Source organism: Anabrus simplex, chromosome 9 (genome assembly GCF_040414725.1).
Source record: "Anabrus simplex isolate iqAnaSimp1 chromosome 9, ASM4041472v1, whole genome shotgun sequence".
In the NCBI taxonomy this organism is placed as follows: domain Eukaryota; kingdom Metazoa; phylum Arthropoda; class Insecta; order Orthoptera; family Tettigoniidae; genus Anabrus; species Anabrus simplex.
Genome location: NC_090273.1, coordinates 45,842,017 through 45,863,344, shown reverse-complemented (window position 1 = coordinate 45,863,344; position 21,328 = coordinate 45,842,017). Strand labels below are relative to the sequence as shown.

At 38.8% G+C, this 21,328-nt stretch overlaps 1 protein-coding gene across 4 annotated transcripts; it reads right to left on the bottom strand.

Annotated features, from left to right (window-relative positions):
* Positions 1–456: 456 nt before the first annotated feature.
* Positions 457–21,037, bottom strand: LOC136880823 (peroxisomal targeting signal 1 receptor). 4 transcript variants are annotated; one of them, XM_068229193.1, is made up of 3 exons: positions 20,849–21,037; positions 20,333–20,430; positions 457–3,553 (listed from the first exon to the last, which is right to left on the bottom strand). In XM_068229193.1, the coding sequence occupies exon 3, from the start codon at positions 3,541–3,543 to the stop codon at positions 1,711–1,713; it is 1,833 nt and encodes a 610-aa protein (XP_068085294.1). In that variant the 5' UTR covers positions 3,544–3,553; positions 20,333–20,430; positions 20,849–21,037; the 3' UTR covers positions 457–1,710. The 4 variants fall into 4 exon arrangements, 3 of the variants coding, with proteins under 3 accessions (XP_068085294.1, XP_068085295.1, XP_068085296.1); XM_068229194.1 differs by having other exon boundaries at positions 20,865–21,037; XM_068229195.1 differs by having other exon boundaries at positions 20,869–21,037.
* Between the last annotated feature and the right edge of the window lie 291 nt (positions 21,038–21,328).

Below are 21,328 nucleotides of genomic sequence, written 5' to 3'. Positions count from 1 at the left end.
AGCTGCTATTCGCGTTCAATGCACGTCACTCTGCGACACGAGAGCATTAGGGAGTCAGCGTGCAGTGTACGGTACTCCACATTGAGTGGTTAAGAAGAATTGCAGAAGAAAAACGTATTCTCGGAAACGAGTAGCGGCCGACGACGTATCTATAGTACTCGGCCTGAAAGGTGGTTGGATCCTCAATAGCTCTGCCGTCAGCTCTCATACATGGCCCAGGCATCACTGAAGGGGCACACAAGAGAAATGAGTTGGTTTTCCTGATGCTTTAATTAAAGTAAGTAGTTGTTATTGCATAGCACTCTGCCAAATCCACCAAAACACACGCACCAACTGACCCTATGAGCAACATTTTTCACACCAATCATAACAGGGACTGGCTGTGTAAGGAACAGTGTTAATAACATTGCTTAAACTACCTCAGTCACTTTCATATTGTTAAAACAAGGAAAAACAAGGATAAGACTGAGATAGATGAATGAAAGTTATAAATTTGTTCTAGCCCATACCAGAAGATATAGAGCACTGTATCTTGCCAGCAAAGGCAAGGTGCCTTAAGAAGGACAGTTTACTAAAACTTTAACCCAGCTTTCTTTTATTGGGATTCCAATAATAAATCCATTAAATTCCCGCCCCCTCCCCACTTGCACACACAGATTTCCCCCTTACCCCCTGCCCGTATGGGTGACCCTGGATACAGCTGTTGCTTATTTGTCTGTCAAGCCTAGCACACTGTGAAAAGAATGGATTTGGTGTTTTGTTCTCTGAGAGAAAGAGATAATATAAAACAAAGTTTGGGTAAGAACAAGTAGCTTAAATACATTTGCATTAATATTAAGTTATAGGTTCCCAGCTGACAATAATATTGAACAATTACAGAACACATTTTATCCTTCTATGCTGAAATTTAAGGCTAAGATGAAATGAGTCCTAGAAAGGTCTGCCTATGTCATGGACGACTACCACAGAAATACTATTGCACATATAAAATGTTTGTGGAATCCACCAAAACAGTTGTATCCAAACCTGCTGTAAGTGTACTGATCCCCGAAACTTTTAGTGATACTTCGGATTCCTAGTGCTGAATCAGGAGTCGTTTATCTTTGCTAAATGGATTGGCAACTTCTACCACCAAAAATGAATCTATAATGTATCACAGTGATATTTGGCAGCATAATCGCACAACTTCAAATACTATAGTCATTTATGCAGCGAGGCACAGAATTACAGGTCAAAACTTGACTTTCAAAGGCCGAGGAAATTCCTGGTACATCTCCAGAATCTTAGAATGTAAAAACCAAGTGAATATCATAGTTCAGGGTCATTTCCCCTTACTTGGAATAAACAGGTTACACTATGGTACCCTTAACTATGATGACTTGTGAAACAGACACAATTTCCAGACCCTGTACGTGCACATAAACACCTGTTTGCTAAACATGACGTAAAGATGACTGCGGAAATGGTAAAATGGGAGAGCGTACTGATCGATCATAATATCAATTCAAATAGTTTTCAGTTCCATTTGGATGGCAGTACTACTGCAACCAATGACGCTCACTCAGCTAAAAGCAAGTATCACTAAATGTTTCGCGGAATCACCTGAGAGCACCAAACTAATCAATGAACTACCAAACAATATATTTTATATTAAATTACAGTATATACAATCTCCATCAAAGAAATATGCACATACTTCAATAATGAATATTAAGAACTAGGAATGGTACTTCCTTTTTTTAAGTCAATTCCATATTCTTCGTTTAACTTAGCTAAGTCTCTGTTGTCAACAGCTTCGTAGAGATCCTGTCGATTATTAAGAGACATGACAAGCCTCAGTGTACCCCAGATACTATCTGACATGGAAGATCGGGCTGTACCATCAATCCCTTTTGCTTGGGCCTGCTGGTTGAGAGCAATAAGAAAATGTTCAATAGCCTCCCTATATGCAGACAGGTTGAGACATGTAATACCAACATTATACCGGGCACGAACATAACCTGGTGCCAAAGCTAAAGCACGATGGTACGCATCAACAGCCTCTTCTGAGCGGTCTCCATTCGCAAGAGTTGCACCGAGCCTATTCCAGGTTCTTGAGTCAGTCTGTCTCACCTGCAGGGCAGCCTTGAAACAGTCCACAGCCTTATCATACTCTCGACTTAAGTTAAACAGCACACCTAAACCACACTGTACATCAGGATCGATGTCTTCCTTTGGATGTAACCTTGCTGCAGTAATATAAAGATCCTGCACTTCCTTATGTATATCGCCTGTTAAAAAAGATGGGACAATACGAGGAAAGGACGATTCTTCATGGGGCACAAGTTGTGAATAACGCGGATTGTGCCTTAACCATTCCTTGAGATGATGGAAGGCATGATATGGGTAGTTTTCATTTGTGTAACTGATTGCAATTGCCATCAAAGCTTTTAAATTGCCAGGATCCAAAGAAAGGCAACTCTTTAAAGCAGCAATTGCCTGAGGATCCTGTTCATTCTCTGCTTGTGACATTCCTAACAGTTGCCAAGCTTCACTATTCTCAGGATCTCTCTGAACAGCAGCTTCAAAACAAAGTACCGCTCCAGATAAATCCCCTGCTTCTAACCGTCGTTTGCCTTCCTCCAGGGCGTTGGGTTGATCTTTCATTGGATTTTCACTTTCGAAGGGATATTGTTTATAAGGGTCATTGTAGTCAGAAAGGTCAGAGCCCCATGATGGATCATTAGGATTGAGGAGCTTTTGCCAACTTTCTGTTAACTTGACCCACAAGTCTGAAGAAAATACACCTTGATCATCCAAAGTGGATTGCTTATTCGGTAAAGTTTCTTCACCTTTAACAGCTGAAGCCTCCTCATTAGACGGAAGTACAACTGTCTTAGCATCACTTAGGTTATCAGAAATAGCATCATCCCAAACCTCTTCGACTTCATCTGCAGTATCCAAGCCAGCAACATTTGCCAGAGGATCCTCATTCTCAGTGCCAAAGTACTGTCTCCATAAATTCATACGAGGCATATCCATGTATAAAGGTCTCCTTTCTGGAAAGCCATAAGGTCTACCGTTCACCACATCAGGTTGAAGTACAGCAAAGTCATTATCCAGAAATTCTTTAAATTCTGAACCCTCGATGGGCTCATTTAATGGCCTCTCTTGAACAGAATCCCAAATGTTCTCTTCATGACCTTCATCTATCTGCTTACGAGACTCTAGAAATTCCTGTGTCCAGTCAGGATCATTGCTGGCTAAGCTAGCAGCTACTCCTGGAGCCTGAATAGGTGCATGTTGACTGGCAGCCGACTCCATCTCGCGCATTTCTTGCAACAGCGAACCCATCCGAAATGTTTGGGGAGGGCGAAAAAGCGTCTCACTAAGAAATTCCTGCACCAACTGATCTGCATCAGCATTTGTAAAAGTGTCTTCATATGGTGTTTGATGACGAAGTCCATCTTCTTTATGGGAACGATCTTGGAGGAAATGTGATGACAAATGAACCAGAGAGTTCGCCCGCCCACACTCTCCATCCACCAGGTCTCGTAAAGCCATCTTATTCACACTAGAAAATGAATAAGAAAAAAAAAAGTATAGTTAGTACACACGACTTATGTTACAGCAGCAGAAATAGAAACAAATAAAAATCTGACAAAGATGATATCTTAACAAATGAAATGGGCACTATGTATTAAGCATAAAAAATTAGCAAGAAAAAAAGATCCCAGCAAAAATAAACAATTTAATCAGAAACAAGGAGCCAGAAAAGAAGACAGAGACTACAAAGGATAATTACATGCTAGTGAGGGTAGGGAGCAACAGAAAGAAGAGACAAGGACATAGTAAAAAATGTAGAAAAAGGACAAACCCTAATCTGGCTGCTTCTGGATTAGGAGAAATGATGATGATAATGGCTGACACACAAAATAAGGAACATATTTTATACCCTGTGAAAGACAGGATGTTACAAATAACACACTTCTTGGACATCTGTAATCTTTAAAAATGTCTTATCATTGTATTCAAACAATGATCAATGATGCCTTGAAGGAACATCAGCAAAACGTACACAAGGAAGTACATGGACTTAAACTTAATGGATCCTCTAAGCAAACAGATATTTGCAACAATGAAGGCTGAAAGTGCATGGGAACCAGGGAAGGCTACAATCCCAACAAGAGGCGACAACATGTGCAGGGCTAACAGCAAGCAAAATACTGCTCACCAATTGCTGAGGCTCACAATAACAAAGCTCCTTAGAAGAAGCTGGAAAATGACTAACAATTAAGAAGATACCCAGAACGATCTGGAAGAGCAATATATGAGAGAATCTTCCACTGGCCTATGTAAACAGCAGAGCAGACGCAAGCGAGTTAGTCTTGAGTTATCCGCGAGAAAGTAATAAGACAGTTGCGAGTCATTCTAGTCCAGTGGGGAAGTGCAGCAAGTTGTGTAGTGAACTGCTCTTGTAGACAATACTGAGCTGCAAGAGGCCTTGGTGGAGAGCAGGTGTTTGCTGGGTTAAAGGGCTGTATGTTCTATTACGTCCATGAATATGAACTGTGTGTAGAAGGAAAACTCAAAACATGAGTGAACTAGTAAACACCTGTAGTTCAATAAATGTAATTGATAAGAAAATATGCTACCTTTCTCTAGTTGCCTTTTAGTCTTAAGGACCCTGAACATGAATTTGATACCCATTCCTGTTTGTTACAAATTGCTTTATGTCGCAACAACATGGATAGGTCTTATGGCGATGAAGAGGTAGGAGATGGCTAGGAATGGGAAGGAAGCAGGCATGGCCTTAATTAAGGTACAGCCCCAGCATTTGCCTGGTGTGAAAAATGGGAAATCACGGAAAACCATCTTCAGGGCTGCCAAGGGTGGGGTTCAAACCCATTATCTCCCGAATACAAAATCACAGCTGCACGCCCCTAACCACATGGCCAACTGATACCCATTCCAACAAGCAGGACTCAATGTCTACAAACACACAATTTCATACTAAGGTAACATCTGTAGAAGTAGTGGGTCTTATGGTTGGAACTAGGGACAGAATAACAGCCAGATTTGCAAAGCTCTATTGGCTGTTTAGATTGGGTGTCAAATCTGTAAACATCACGGCCTTGATGGATTCTAGAGAGCTCAACTGCACTTTTGAAGAACTATTTGTGTAACAGTTATGAGTGACATTTGGAACAGCTACCTTTCCTTGCTAGAACAACTTCCTCGTCGTCCTCATTATAATGATATGTATGATGTTTGGAATGCTTTGTTCGCTGGACAGCGTCTCGTGAAGAGACTGAATAGCATTTGCTGTTAAAAATGAAAAAAAAAAATTTGTAATATAATGATATGGATATCAAGGGTATGTGCGTAATGATAGTCTTCCACCTTGGACAGTAGGCCAAAAACAAGATAGAGTAAGAAAAAAAATACAAGTTATGGCATCAGCCATCATAATTCATCCATGTGCTAAGCCTACAAAAATTAGACCTTGTTACTTTGGATTAAATGTTACAAGAGGGTGAATGAAATTTACATTTAACTTTTGACTTTTTTCCCTTCTCAGTTAAGTTTCAACTCCTGGCCACAAAAAACATAAGGAAAACTTCAATTTTAAAGTTCTCTTGTTACACTAGCTATTATTAAAATGTCAAAATTATTAGGACCTGCATGAAATCATGAAAATAATTATTCATTTAAGATAACATTTTCCTATTCTTCTTACATCACACACTCCTTTCATATTAAGTCCTAGATGTATCTGTGTGTCTCCTATCAAGTAGAATGAAAAATAAATTGATATAGGATATTTTTTGGGTGTTACACGCATACCCCCACTCTTTTCAGATTTGAGACCCTCTGATGAAAGCAGACATCCAATGAGAATATGGTAATAGAAAAACAATGCTTATCTTGAAAATGTTGGAAATTTTTGGATTTATATTAAGATTATAAAGGGGCTGCACAGCTGAGGTAACACAGGTAGGCTTGGTTCATCCAGGACGTGGGTTTGATTCACTATCAGCAAGTAGAAAAATATAGAAAAAAAACTTCCACTTCCGGAGAAACACAAGGTTCTGTCATTATTCAGCCAACACTAAAAATTCCAGGCAAAATGCCAAAATCTTGAGGAGTGGAAGTCTTTACATTTCACTCCTGTATGGCGATGCATTTGACTTTATATGTCTATATTATAAAAGAGCCGTGGTGATACTATCTGGCTATAATCACCCTACTACGGTAATGAGTAGACCATACAGTCAGCGTCTCAAGTCAGGCAGAGGTAAATAACCCTTTTTTTTTTTTTTTTGCTAATGGCTTTACGTCACACCAACACAGAAGACAGGTCTTATGGCGACGATGGGATAGGAAAGGCCTAGGAGTTGGAAGGAAGTGACTGTGGCCTTAAGGTACAGCCCCAGCATTTGCCTGGTGTAAAAATGGGAAACCATGGAAAACCATCTTCAGGGCTGCCGACAGTGGGATTCGAACCCACTATCTCCCGGATGCAAGCTCACAGCCACGTGCCCCTAACCGCACGGCCAACTCACCCGGTATCCCAGGTTTGGGGCAGCTGCAAAAGGTCTCTGTACTCCACATTATGAGCGGCCTGATCACCCACTGCCAGTAGCTCTAAAATGACTTTCCGTTGTAATAACCTAAAATGAAAATGACACTTTTAATTAAATCAGCCTCAGAAAAAATTAGGGTGTTCCCCAGAAGCGATGCACAGTTCTTATGCTGGGGGTGCTGTGAGAAGTGGGCAACCAGTTGAGAATATTATGAAGGCGGCAATGATCAACCTCATGTCACTGACCGGGAAGTCAGAAGAGGTGACTGATTTCATGGAGAAGGAGAATATAGATATAATGTGATAGGACTGAGTGAGGTTAAGTGGAGAGGAATGAAGAAGTTGAAAGGATACACTTTCTATTGGAGTGGAGGACATAAGGCAGTGGAGTGGGGATAATAACCAACATGATCTTGGATGAGTATGTAGATGAAGTGGATTACAAAAGTAATACGAGAAATAAAAATACAGCTAAGAACAGAGAATAGAGTTAAGGATTCCATCCAAGTGTATGCACTCCAGCCTAGATGAAAAGATGATGCAGAAAAATTCCTGAAGACCCTGGAGAGAGATAAAAAGGATGTGAAAGTGACTGTCATGGGAGACTTAAATGCAATGGTGGGATGCGATAGATGTACCTTGCCAGAAGTAGCCTTAGATGAAGACCATAAAGTAACAGTAGCAAAAATGAAAGTAGGAGAAATAGTGAAAATGAAAGATAAAAGGACACAAATTACAAGATATTGTAGCAAAAGAAACATTCCAATATAAATTGAAACCGAGAGCAGTGGTGAAGAGTGTGGAAGTGGAATAGGACATGTTCAAGAAGGCACTTGTAAGCTGTGCAGTGTGTGCTTATGGCAGAACTGCTGAAAGAGTGAAAGTAAGGAAAAAAGAAAATAAAAAATAAAAAAAGAAGAGAGACTCCGAAGTGGAATGAGAGAGCAACAGCAAAATAAGAAGAAAGCATGATAAGATAAACGTGGATAAAACAGAAGAAAGTACCAGGAAATGAAAATAATTTGTAAGAAAGTTATTTAGTAGTAAGTTGAGAAAAGCTGGGAAGATTTACACAAGAGTTGGAAGAGGATGTGTTTAGCAACAAAAAGATACTATATGGACTTTTAAGAAGAGAAAAGAAAGGGCCTACACAAAGAAGGTGAAAGGGAAAAAGAAAACATAATACAACCAGTGGCGATAAAGAAGGAAGGATTACTTTGATTAACTTCTGAATCTTAGAAGGGATGTAAACAAAGTAACAGAAAAGAAAAAAAAAAAGAAGAGAGACTCCAAAGTGGAATGAGAGAGCAACGGCAAAATAAGAAGAAAGCATGATAAGAATCCAAGTGTGAAATTGCAATGGAAGAGATGAAAACTGCTGTCAAACGAATGGAAGTGGGAAATGCAGAAAGAATGAAGTGTATCGGAAGTGACAAAAGGATAAAAGCAGCAGAAACTGTTTGTCTACAATGGCTGTATAGGCTATTTAGATTTATCTGGAAAGAAAAATTTGTGCCAAATGACTGGAATAAAGGAGTAATAATACCTAAATTCAAGAAGGAGTGCAAGAAGATACGTGATAATTATTGAGGAATCGTACTCTTACCTCGGGTAGGAAAAAAATATTTGAAAGGATACAAGAGAAGAGAATGAGAAGAAAGGTGGAAGGGCATTTACAAGAAGAGCGATATGGCTTTTGAAATGGAAGATCAACACTAGATCCCATCTTCAGTACGGGGCAACTGATTGATGATTGATGCTTGTTTAAAGGGGCCTAACATCTAGGTCATTGGCCCCTAATGATACAAAATGAGAAGAAATGAAATGACAAATTAAAAACCCAAAATCCTCCACTGACCACAATTTAAAACGCGAGGACGAGGAATGAATGGATGGATATGAATTTAAAACAATCAGTGGAACCGACCCACAGTGCCCCACATGCACAGAAGCTGGCATAGAACAATAGTATTACTGACCAAGGGACTGTCTCTATAGCACGATACTGAAACGATGATGCTTATATTCGAAATGAGTCCAAAATCCAAGTCATCGGCCCCTCGTAATGGTACTTATCGCTAGAAAAATAGAACCATGGTATTTGTCATGTTGCGGTACTAATCAAGAGTAGCGTAGACTCGCAGGTATTCCACGCATTATGGTGCTACTCACAGGTAATGAAATTCGCCCATGTATTACAGACCTAATGTGTTTTGCATATTGTGGCGCCCTTGACAGGCAACGCAAACCTATGGTGTTCATCACCTGAGTGTACTAAACACAGGGACTCGTGCTATCCCGTGGTATTCCTCATATAGTGAGTACTAACCATAGGCAAACCAGCACCATGGGTTCCTTCATCCCTTGGTGTCGCTCATACAGTGCTACTAATCACAGGTACTGTAAAAGCCGTCGAGCCCTCGTTTGCTACTAATCACAAACCTATTTGGTACCCAACACAGTGGTACTACACGCAAGTAAAAGCGACCCACGGTGTTCCCCACGTGGTGGTACTAATCGCGAGTAGTTTCATGATTCTAATTTGATCATCCCTTGGTCGCCCCTTCTAATCATCTCTTACGACAGGCAGAGGATACCATGGGCTAATTTTCTGCCTTTGTCAACCACCCACAGGGGGTAGACAAAGAGAAAGAAGAAGAAAGAAGTAGGGATCCGTCACTTCGAAAAATGAAGTAATGGACAAAGAAAGACAAGGGCCACGAAGGGCGTGAAAATGAGACTCCCTAGATCTCGAATGCTCTAATACCGCTGGGGTCGGAAAAGAACAAGAGTTGACCAAGGGAGGTCAGACAGGATAGATGAAAGTGAGGAGCCTGGCACAAGTAAGTGGAAGCAATGCCAGGAATCAGCTAAGGACTAATGTTAAGTTATAAGGAGAGTCCCACCTTCCAGTACTTTTCAATTTCTATATAATGGTTTTATTAATTACATGATATAATCCAGCTTAATCTCTAGGACATGTTTCGTTCTGATTTTGGAACATCTTCAGCTAAAAGATTTGACAAAATGGCAAGACAATTAAAATACATGTGATAGTTATGATGATAAATCAGCAAAAAGTTTTGACAAAATGACAAGACAATTAAAACACATGTGATGGTTATGTTGATATGATAAAATGTTCATTCACGTTGGTTAAAATTTCAACAAGTCAGTGTCCAAGTGACAAAGCAAAATCGCCGTAAGGGTTCTTTATGTTGGAGATGTGTTTACTTTTTAATCTTTTTAATCTTTTTAAACTTTTTAAACTATACTTTAAGAAAATCTTTTATCTCCAATTTTATCTTCAAGATTAAAAAGTATACATGTCTCCAACATAAAGAAGAACCCTTACGCCGATTTTGCTTCGTCACTTGGACACGACTTGTTGGAAATTTTAACCCAACATGAATGAACATTTTATCATATCATCATAACTATCACATGTGTTTTAATTGTCTTGTCATTTTGTCAAAACTTTTAGCTGATTTATCATCATAACTATCACATGTATTTTAACTGTCTTGCCATTTTGTCAAATCTTTTAGCTGAAGATGTTCCATAATCGGAATGAAACATGTCCTAGAGATGATGCTGGATTATACCATGTAATTAATAAAACCATTATATAAAAACTGATAAGTATTGGAAGGTGGGAATCTCCTTATAACTTAACTTTAGAGCCAATACAGGACAAAATATGAGATTTATAAGCTGTCAGCTAAGGGCCCCATGGTCGCCAACCCACGCTTCCAAGTCGAGAGCCTCTGGGATCCCTTTTAGTCACTTCTTACGACAGGCACGGGATACCATGGGTGTATTCTTCATCTGCGACCCCCATCCACAGGGGGTAGTACAGGGCAATTAATGGAAAAACTCTGAGAATAAGGAAGGGATACAGTGAGGACATTCCTTTAGAAAAGATTTACAACAGTGCACCCAGAGCAAAGGTAAGGAAAGTAATGCAAGAGAATGTATTTGGAAAACAAATTATATATGTAAGCAATGTACAAAAATTGTTACAGCAGGGTCCAGACACACATGGGGAGGACAGTGGTTTTGGAATGAAACTATTGTTATTCATAATGGTCATGGATGAAACTATGAAGGAGACAAAGGTAAAATATGAATGATGATTATGATCTTTATAAAGTACCTAAAATAACTAATGAAGATTCTCAAACTGTCTTCACACAGGAATACAAGGTAATCCTAGCATGAAGTGATTGATATTTTCAAGTAATAAAACAGTAGTTTCAAGTTCAGTATTACATGTAAGGGGCAATAACAGTTTGTTTTGATGTGAATTTTAAATACATAGCCAAACTGCCACCTTATAGAACAGGATATGTCCAAATTGTTTGGAAAATTTACAAAAGTTAACGTTTGAAGAAAATATTTGAAACAGAGCTCCGTTTTCTCAAATAAGGAGGGTTCCAGTTCTAGCACACTTTCTTACAATAAAGCTGTTGTAATATGCTTGAGCAATGTAATCCGCAAAGTCGGAATCAGCCTAGAATCCATACGAAGCAAGAAAAGGAACAATATATATAATCCCTATTCTGTCTGTCATTCACAACGATATTCAGAAAACAAGAATGTTTCAACAGCTGAAATTGGTGCCATTTATAGTTTGTTATGTCTTCTTTACAGACTGCCTAAACAAGTTCTCTACGGTGAGGGTGGTCATGGCAAAAGGCCTCAAGGTGCTCCTTTGAAACGTTATAAAGACCAGCTTAAGAAGATTCTAAATAGTACCAACGTAAATGCTAACACCTGGGCAAGAACTGCACAAAACTGTGTTCTTTGGCGCAAAACTACTGCAGAAGGTGTCGCACTGTTTGAGCAGGCACGTCATAGACAAGAAATTGAAACCCATGAAAAGCAGAAACTACATCAGATCCAACTGCGTCCTCCACCCACGTTTAGATGTGACTTGTATAGCCACATGTTTCATGCAAATATTGGCTTGATCAGTCATCAGCGACATCTCCACAGAGCCAACAGACTTTAATAAGATTGCAGGAGGAAAAATTCCCGGAAATGAGTAGTGGCGACAGACGATGACAATGAACTTGTCACGATCAAGACTTTTGTACTTTTTAAAAGAAAAATGTATTTGTATCAGTGAACTTGTCTCATTCGACATGACGACGTAGGTACACAGCTATATCTAGTGGCATACATCCTGACTGTTTCCTTCCACAGATATATTGAGAAAACGAAAACTACTTAAACTGGTACCCGACATGGGTTACAATAACAATTCAATGATGACCATCATACTTGAACTGTTCAATGAAAAATACTATCTTTCAGTGATATTAATGTATCTTTTTTTTTTCTGTTCTGGAGTGTGAAAATACATTATGTCTATCGATAAGCACGAGATAGAATAGCCTGCCAGGTGGCCATAGTCGTTAATGCGTGAAGTCTATACGGTCTGACATCATGGTTAGCTGGTTCAAACCCCCATTCCTTGAAAACATTTTTACCATAAGAATGTTGGGCAGCACGGTAGAGGAGGTGGTGATAAACATTTTATAATCACTAGAATGAGAGCCAAATGCCTGGATGAAACTCCAAACCTCCCCATAGTGCTCATATGGAGTGAGAGCATACGACACTGTTGATGGCGATTCGTCTGTCGGATGAAAACATAAAGCCTTGAGCAGATCCCTTGGTGCTATTCGACAGGAATAGCCTATGTGCCAGCACTGGGCTTCACCCTCTCCGTTCCTACTATCATATATCACGTCATTCATTTCATCGCATTAACTCCTCTTATAAGGTCGAAATCAGGAAGGGCTTCCGGTCGTAAAAACTAAATACGAAGATTCATCTCACTTCATACCCGACCCTGCAGGGAAACGGGACAAGGGTTGGTCATACAAAGACGAGCCAGAATGCCTTGGATGCTTCATTTCAGGTGTTTCTATGGTAGAGATATGATTTGGCTGAAATGGAATTTCATATGCTTTGTTCTTTCTCGATAAAATACCTTTCATTCAACGAGGTGAGATTGCCATTTTGTTGGTCATCTATTGGCATAAGACTGAACCAAGTTCTATTCTCTGTTTTTGCATACTGAATGCGAAAACAGGCAACAGTCGATGCTTCTCATTCAGTGCAGTGAGGTTGTCATTTTGGAGCAAGTAGTAACATTAAGATCTAATGGCATTAGACTAAACCAAGTCCTGTTGCCTGCTTTGATGTATTCGCAGTACAGAGAGAGTTATTAGCAAATAATAATTTCAACGACTCCAATTGGACCACCAATTAACAGTCGTTATAGGCGACAGTCGTACAAGCTGGGCGTGGGGATTTTTTTTTTTTTTTGCTAAAAATATATCTGTAAGTTTTAGGCTGCACACTTATAAGGCTAATTAACATGAATCAAGTTAAAACTTCAACAATTATAAGTGAAATAAGTACTGTATTTGCAATACAGTATATGTGGAGTGGGACTGAGAGGAAATTTTCTTCTAATTCTTACAAAGTATAGATACACACAGCAATATGATGTCAGCAAAATATAAAATAGTAAGTGAGGAAAGAGGTAGCAACAACGTAAACTGATCGATTTCGCACACAGTCTTTGCTAATAAATGAGATGTTCTCTCTGTCCTTTTAAATTTTAGAAATTGTTGAGTATGTATGATACACCCAATTCCTTGGCAATACTGACGTTTGTTTCCCCATTTTGTAATTTCCATATTATCTGTTTTTTTTTTTTCTTCAATATTAAGCACTTTCCCTTTTCTTTGAGACATCTTCACAGCGATGCTTACTTTAACTATTTAACAGACAGATTGATTTGAAATCTACAGCGTACCAAAAACAAAAGTTTGAAAATAAACTTTACATTATAGTCAGCAATCCCCAAATACGTAACAAACAAAAATAAACATTGAAGGTTATAGTCAATACATTTCTCCAAAAATGTGATAAGAATAAGCAGTTTTATGCGATGTCATAATAAGCGACGTCATGCTACGTGATTTTTTCAATACAGAACTTATATAGGATTTAGACGGGGCCGTTAGATTTTGCCGTTATATCTAATACGTCGTTCAAAGTGATGTCGCAATAAACAGTTTTGACTGTATTTGTGTTCTGTGCACTTAAGTATCTGGATAGTAGACAAAGTCTTCATTTGCTAGCATTATAATGGCAGATTTAATGAGCGAATTAGAATCTCATGAATATTTATCAGGAGATTATAGGTTTGTTGTAACAACAACGGGATCAGTTTACAAACTGGCTGATGCATGCGCAGTATGGAAAGAGCATTCCAACAAACTTCAAACTCAAATCAGATCAAACATTAGATGTATGGCTTTTCAGGCGTTTGCTCTATTAACCAGCATTTCGTCTTATGTCTGACACTAGACTCGTCAGTGGGATGTGTCAGACCCTACCCACTTATGCTGGGGTGTATGCAGGTGAACTTATCAGAAGCCTCTTATGTGGCACAGTCTGATAACTGCATACGGGAGATAAAACTCCACAATGGAATTAATGTCCGCCTAGCAATTCCAAATGGTAATTCTAAATTCCCATGGAGGGAATTAGATCTGACACATCCCACTCTGACGAGTCTAGTGTCAGACCTAAGACGAAATGCTGGTTAATAGAGCAAACGCCTGAAAAGCCATACATCTAATGTTTGATCTGATTTTTGATATGCTCTATTGGTGGAAAAATATCTAATTCCCTCCATGGGAATTTAGAATTACCATTCAAACTCAAATGCGGACTTGGAGTCGGTTGTTCCAACAGACTATGAACCGATCTTGAACCAGTTTGCAGACTGGCAAAGCAGTTCGTGCTCCAGAACAAGTACTGCTCGTCAGAGACATGCACAGTACACCAAAATAAGTGTGAGCTGTGCATTATGGTCCATAGCTGTCACTTGGTGAAGCATGAACAGCTGATCGGTATCATCTGGCGCGAGGAGACGACATGTTACACGTACAAATAAATGGAATTACGGTGTTGTTATACAATTATGCAGTTAAAAAGTCATATTTGACTACCCACTAATAAAGAGGCATGAGATAAAAACGAGAATGATGCATGACGATTTTTAAGCCACTAGCTCACAGGGACATTCTATAACCAATAAATAAATAAATAAAATAAATTCTGATGATCTTATGAACTCGGACTCCAGTGAAGATGATCTAGGGATATATTACAATATCCCAAAAGCGAAAAATGAAGATTTAGGCAAGTTATTAATTTTTTTTTTTTTTTTTACTTGTTTGCACTTATGTTTGAATGATATTTATTTTCACTACATGTACGAGTAAATCAATTTCTTTCTTTCTTTCTTTCTTAATCTGCTTACCCTCCAGGGTTGGTTTTTCCCTCAGACTCAGCGAGGGATCCCACCTCTACCGCCTCAAAGGCAGTGTCCTGGAGCTTCAGACTCTGGGTCGGGGGATACAAATGGGCAGGATGACCAGTACCTCGCCCAGGCGGCCTCACCTGCTATGCTGAACAGGGGCCTTGGTGGGGGAAGGAGTGGTTGGAAGGGATAGACAAGGAAGAGGGAAGGAAGCGGCCGTGGCCTTAAGTTAGGTACCATCTAGGCATTTGCCTGGAGGAGAAGTGGGAAACCACGGAAAACCACTTCCAGGATGGCTGAGGTGGGAATCGAACCCACTTCTACTCAGCTGACCTCACGAGGCTGAGTGGACCCCGTTCCAGCCCTCGTACCACTTTTCAAATTTCGTGGCAGAGCCGGGAATCGAACCCGGGCCTCCGGGGGTGGCAGCTAATCACACTAACCACTACACCACACAGGCGGACAACTCATAATTTGGTAACCAAAATTTTCTTTCTCTCTCGCTCTGCGCCTATAGAAGAAACAGTACCTCGCTATGACAATGAAACGTTCAAAGATCATTTTTGCGTCAGTAGGGAGAAAATGGAAAATATTGCAGAACGGTATGAAGGAAGTGACTAGTATAAACATCAGTCTGGCCAATGTGGAAAACTTTCTGCACTGAGTCAGGTTTGTCTGCAGCTGCAATAATGATGATGATGATGATGATTATGATGATAATAATCGTTAAGTGTTGCTTTTCCTTTATTAAGGTTCAAATTTTCATGTCGTTTATTGGGCATCAGACTGCAAGTTTCCAGGATGTTGCAGATCGGTTGACATTTCTTTGAACTCTCTACATAGAATTGTCAAACGATTGACAGTCTTCATTAGCAACTTACCTCCACAAGTGATCACTTGGCCTACAGAAGATGAGAAAGTCAATATTGAGCAACATTTCAGGGAAAGTGGATTTCCAGGTGTCATTGGTGCCATAGGTGGCTGCAATATTGAAATTGATAATCCTGTAAATGATCCCAACTCTTACATAAATAGAAAAGGTCACTATTCCATACAGGTATATTTTATTTATCACCATATGTCTTCACAGTAAACCACTGTTATTATTAATGAATTCATGAATGCGAGCTGTTTGTGACCACAGGCAAAAATTTTGGATGTGTTTCCGAGTATTTTAAAAAAAAATGCTATTTGTTCGGGACGTCGACCCATGTGGATCTTCTGCCCCTACTGGCACCATACTGTATGAACCTGCGTGTATTTGGAATGGCGATAGTGTGGAATGTAGTGTGTGAGAAAAGGAAGATTAAGGACGTCACAAAGGACGTCGTTACAATTAAAAACCCTGACCCGGCCAGGAATTGAAGCCCAGGGTTGCCGGGTGACAGATGGACGCGTTGCTCCCTACATTGTGGGGCCAGACTAGCAGAGTATTTAGAAGTTCACCTCTTGGCAATAATTTAGAAGAAAAATTGTGATCAGTAATTTTTTTCAGGTGACAGTGGCTATCGTCTGAAGAGAACCGTCTACATCATTGGTTTTTACACTGCCAGTACTCGTGGTAGAATTATAAATTCACATAATTCTGGAATAAAGTCATTATTATTTTAGAAACAGGTCCATTAGTCTAAAATTTTATTAGTTGTCATTTTATTGCCAATTACCTTGCATTGAGTAGGCCTAACAAGTTGTTTAGCAGAGATGAACAAGAACAGCTGTTTGTTTATCCTCAAACAGGAGTCTCCCGCGTAATCATGAACGCATGCGCATTGTAGTTTTTCTTGACCGTTCACAAACCGTTCCAACAGCCTGCTGTTTAGCGACGGTTCCCAACGAGTACATAGCTTGCGCATGCGCTTACATCAGTTCATGAATCGATACAAAACCGTACGCAAACTGCTTGTTGGAACAAACCTTATATTAATTATTAGTTTTGCGATATTGTCTCCAGAGAAACATTTTGGACCACAAAATGCTTTCTCTTTTCACTGGAGTGTTTATTATGATGGCTTCAACATTAATATTTACAATAGTTTAAACACTAATACCTACTTTATTGCCATGGCAGAAGGATTTTATATTTAGGCTGTTCCTGATTCCTCTCCCAATGTTTATCACCGTGTAGATCATTTGCCTAACAATCAATTGTGGAGTTTACGCCATTGCTTTTGCTACATCTGCCACTTCTTATAAAGATCACTGTTTTGATTCTGTATTGGTATTAACTAAGAATGAAAAAAAAAAAAAAAAGAAGAATTCCACCTTCCAACACTTAATGTTTTTATAGCTAGTTCATGAAAATACGACTACATTGATAGATTAATAAATAAAATAAAAAGTAAATCTCGAACATAGCTTAAAAGAGAACAATATATAGGCCTACCAAATTACAAACATTTTCAAGAGACTCATTTTAACATAGCTTTTCACACAATAATAATAATAACCAACAATTACTGTTCAATCGCCATCATGTTGCAAGCAATAAAAGATTTTTAAATTCAGAGATATATAGGCTCAAATGCACAGATTGTAATACTTCTTATATCAAACAGGGAGGAATTATTCTGCAAGATATCAAGAACATGTCAATGCAGAGAAGTACAATAGATGGTGATCTCAGAACCATAACAGTTTGCTGCTTGAGCATATCTGCGAGTATTTTCTGTAATTCTTGAATAAAAAGCAGATACTTACTGAAACAGCTCGTTAACACACTCATTGAGGCAGTAATCCTAATAAAAAAATTTAAAAAAGGGAAAAAAAGGAAAAAACAGTTTTCATACCAGGAATTCCACTGAACTCAAATGATTTGTCATTTTGTTTCAAACGATTATAATTTCCAGTGAGATTAGCTTGTAGTATGAATATCAATAATGAGCTCGATAGCTTAAGTGAGGCCAGTATTCAGGAAATAGTAGGTTCAAACAAATACAGTAGAGACAATACGCGACACTCTGCGAGATATCAAGGGATGGCGATTAGAGCTCTATCTAGTGGAGCGACCTGAAATTACCGATTCTGCCATAAGAGCACGTGTATTTGTTTGTGAAGTTTTTGGCGTTATTTATGCGTTTGCATTAAGTTGACATAAGTAAATAGTTGCATGTTTCATTCCTTTATATCTCCTCTCAATATGAGTGGAAAGATGTGTGCTGTGTTTGGCTGCAATAACTATGAAGTGCAGAAGGATTCGCGGTCTTTCTTCCGTTTCCGTCGTGACAGAAAATGTAAGTACAATATAATTATTAAATTAATGTAGTAATGGTCCACCTTTCAATACTATAATATGTAATATCCTAAATTACATTAATTAATTAGGGACTAGTTTCGGCTGGGGCAGAAAATCTGTGTGGGTGTGCATGCGCCTGACAAGGCATCAAATGTAGTATGTAAGAATATATTTTTTTATGAAATTATTTAGAATGCAAGATATATATGTACCCCCCAAAAAAATGAGGAAACAGAAAAAGAGTGGTCTTTTAATACACGTCTTCTGTATTATATAGAGAAAACCTTACAGATGAAAAAAAAACAGCGAAGTGGGTCATCTTCGTCTAGTAGAACGGAGTCTTCACTTTCAGAATTTTGTGCATAGCAACAACTACCGAGATCTTGCAACGTTCATGAAATTTCAACCATTGCAGCAATTGCAAAATAATGAACATCACACACATTTTGCACCTTCTGTGATTTGATGTTCAAAGTTTCAGATAACTCATATATGAACAAACCACATTCAATGACTGGGAATATTGAACTTGGAACAAATGTAGCTTTTGCATGTAAAGTGGAGTACACGAGATGTTGAGTTTCAAGATTTGCATGAATGACACATTTGACGTATGATCACATCAGGATACGGTTCTGTTGAAAATTAGATCTAGACTGATAACTGTGTCACTGTAAGGGATATCTGTGTCTAGAATCTTTATCATTGCAAGGGATTTGAGATAAATATTTCCAGGAGTATTGTGCAAACCTAATTCTTATTAATGGGAGAAGAGTGCACAATGTGCATAAAATAATACATAAAATAACTCAGAGCAGAGCTCTCGTAATGACACTAGCCTTTCTGTACAAAGAAGAGCATGATATTTATCACAATGTCTTTTGCATAGGACACATATGCAATCCATACGTGGGTGATGGTACACTTTCGTTGCGCAGGTCTTGTGATGAAAACCGTGGATCGCAAAGCGTGTTACGGTGTGACGAAGCTCATAGCCTGGACCTTTCCATTCTGTGGATGTCATTGCTGCCATGGAGTAGAAATCTAAAGGGATTTCTTTCTTCTTTTGCTGGACCTCTAGGAGCAGTTGGGAATAATGTTCCGTTGATGGCAGTTGTAAAGCTGATCTCAGATCTTCTATGAAGAAAGCTCATAAGTGAGTTGTGATGGAGTGTATTTTGACAAGCATAACACTTTCTTTAAGTAGATGGCTTTAACTTTTCTCCAGATCTTTTAAATTACTCTTACTGAGATTATCCCAAATAAGACCAAGAGACCACACGTTATGATACGGACAACCTTCGCTTTGAAAAGTTTCAATGCTGTCTCCACTGACAAGTCACGTAATTTGCATGGCCCTCATAGCACTGACTACCTTATCTTTGATGTGAAGGGTGAAAGTTTTCCCATGCGTCTGTAATGTTGTGTGGACTTAATCTATGTAAATAAGCGGGGTCTTAGCCATATTTAAGATGAGGTTATGATTCGCGCTCTATTTGACCAAATGAGAGATCTCTGCTTTATATAAGAAGGTGTGTCAGTGGGACTGAAGCAGAAGTAAGCTTGCAAGTCATCAGCATACATGTCAAAGGCACTGCTTTTAACAGGGAGAGAGTGTACATCAACCACCATTGTTCTGTTTACAGCATAAATGTTGAGCAATGAGAGGCATAAAATCACCATTCACTTGACAAGACTCTGTGTGTGTGTGTGTGTGTGTGTGTGTGTGTGTGTGTGTGTGTGCGCGCGCACATAATTATGTGAATATCACATTGGTCCAAAAGGGTATCCAATGCAACCCACTGTCTGAGAGTGTTACCAGTTTTCCTTTCCTTTCATATAGCCTAGGTGTATGCTGGATTAGATCCTTGGTAATCATCTAATTCATTTTTCATGAATGACAGTAAGTTACAAACAGTCACAAATTTCTGGGGTTAAGGGTCAATGAACTCTAAACTTAAAAGCTCATCAAGAAGCACATATGTTTTGAAATGATAAATAGTACAAAGTGATACATTATGTAAGCCCACTCATGTACCCAAAGGAGTGTAATTCTTCATAGGAGATGGTTAACTTTGAGGTTTGTATCCTTCAACCCTGAGAAAACAACAAAAAGGCAACCGTATCTTCTATGCACAATTCACTACACCAAAACTGATATGAATTATGAAATTCAACTTACCTAAAGAACAGTTAGCAATGTTCAAGTTATCAAATTCTCCAATGTAGTATTAAGGTTAGGTATGCTGTGAATTATCCCCTCATCACAGACAGGGAGCTCTGAAACAGAATTATATTATAAGGTAAAGATATTCTGGAACAATTATCCTACAAAATAGCAGTTTAAAGTGTTCTGAAAATAAGAGTGGAAGCAATGTCTAAAACTGGCCATAGGCACTTCACAACCGATATTAGATTAATTCATAGAATTATACAGAGTATTTACAATAGCAGACTCGGCAATGGGGCAAATCCTAGGAAGGAAGATTATTATGGTGTATTTGAACTACTTCAAATATTTATTCATTCATGATTTAATACTGGTGAAAATCAACTGAAAAGATGAAAACAACCTTAAACTATAAATTTATTTTTCAACAATACAGTACAGTTCTAATCTGATTTAGGCAACAATTCAACCCCAGAACGTTTTAATAACGTATAACAAGGGCATGACATGCAAAACAACGAAAATTACCGTTATCTCATCGCACCTACACTCATTCAATGGGGATGAATACACGTGACCTAAATTCTGATTCACTGAGTTTTATAGAGATCAATCGACCATTAGTGCGAGTAAAACCTATGATACATATATAGCTGAACAACAGTGGACAGAATTTTCTGGTGCTGGTTGCAGGCCATCGTCACTACACCGCACCACTCGCTCGGCAAACATAACAATCCGCTACGACCAAATTCGTGACGTTCATTGGTTTACATTATCCAATAAGATCACGTGGTAACTGGACGATAATTTTCGACGAGCGTAGTTTCAAAGTACAATTTTCTTGACCTTTGAACTTGAGATTAAAAGAAGTCACAATATGAAGAACTTAAGTGGACAGTTTTCATAATAATTTTATTTTATTATGGCTGTAAAAGCTTTGCATTATAACTAGCTTAACGTATCATAATAACTACACCTAAGGTTTAGCGTAATTATTACACCCAG

Bases quoted from the DNA above. Each gene is read 5' to 3' on its own strand.
- LOC136880823 (XM_068229193.1), bottom strand. From the start codon at position 3,543: ATGGCTTTACGAGACCTGGTGGATGGAGAGTGTGGGCGGGCGAACTCT.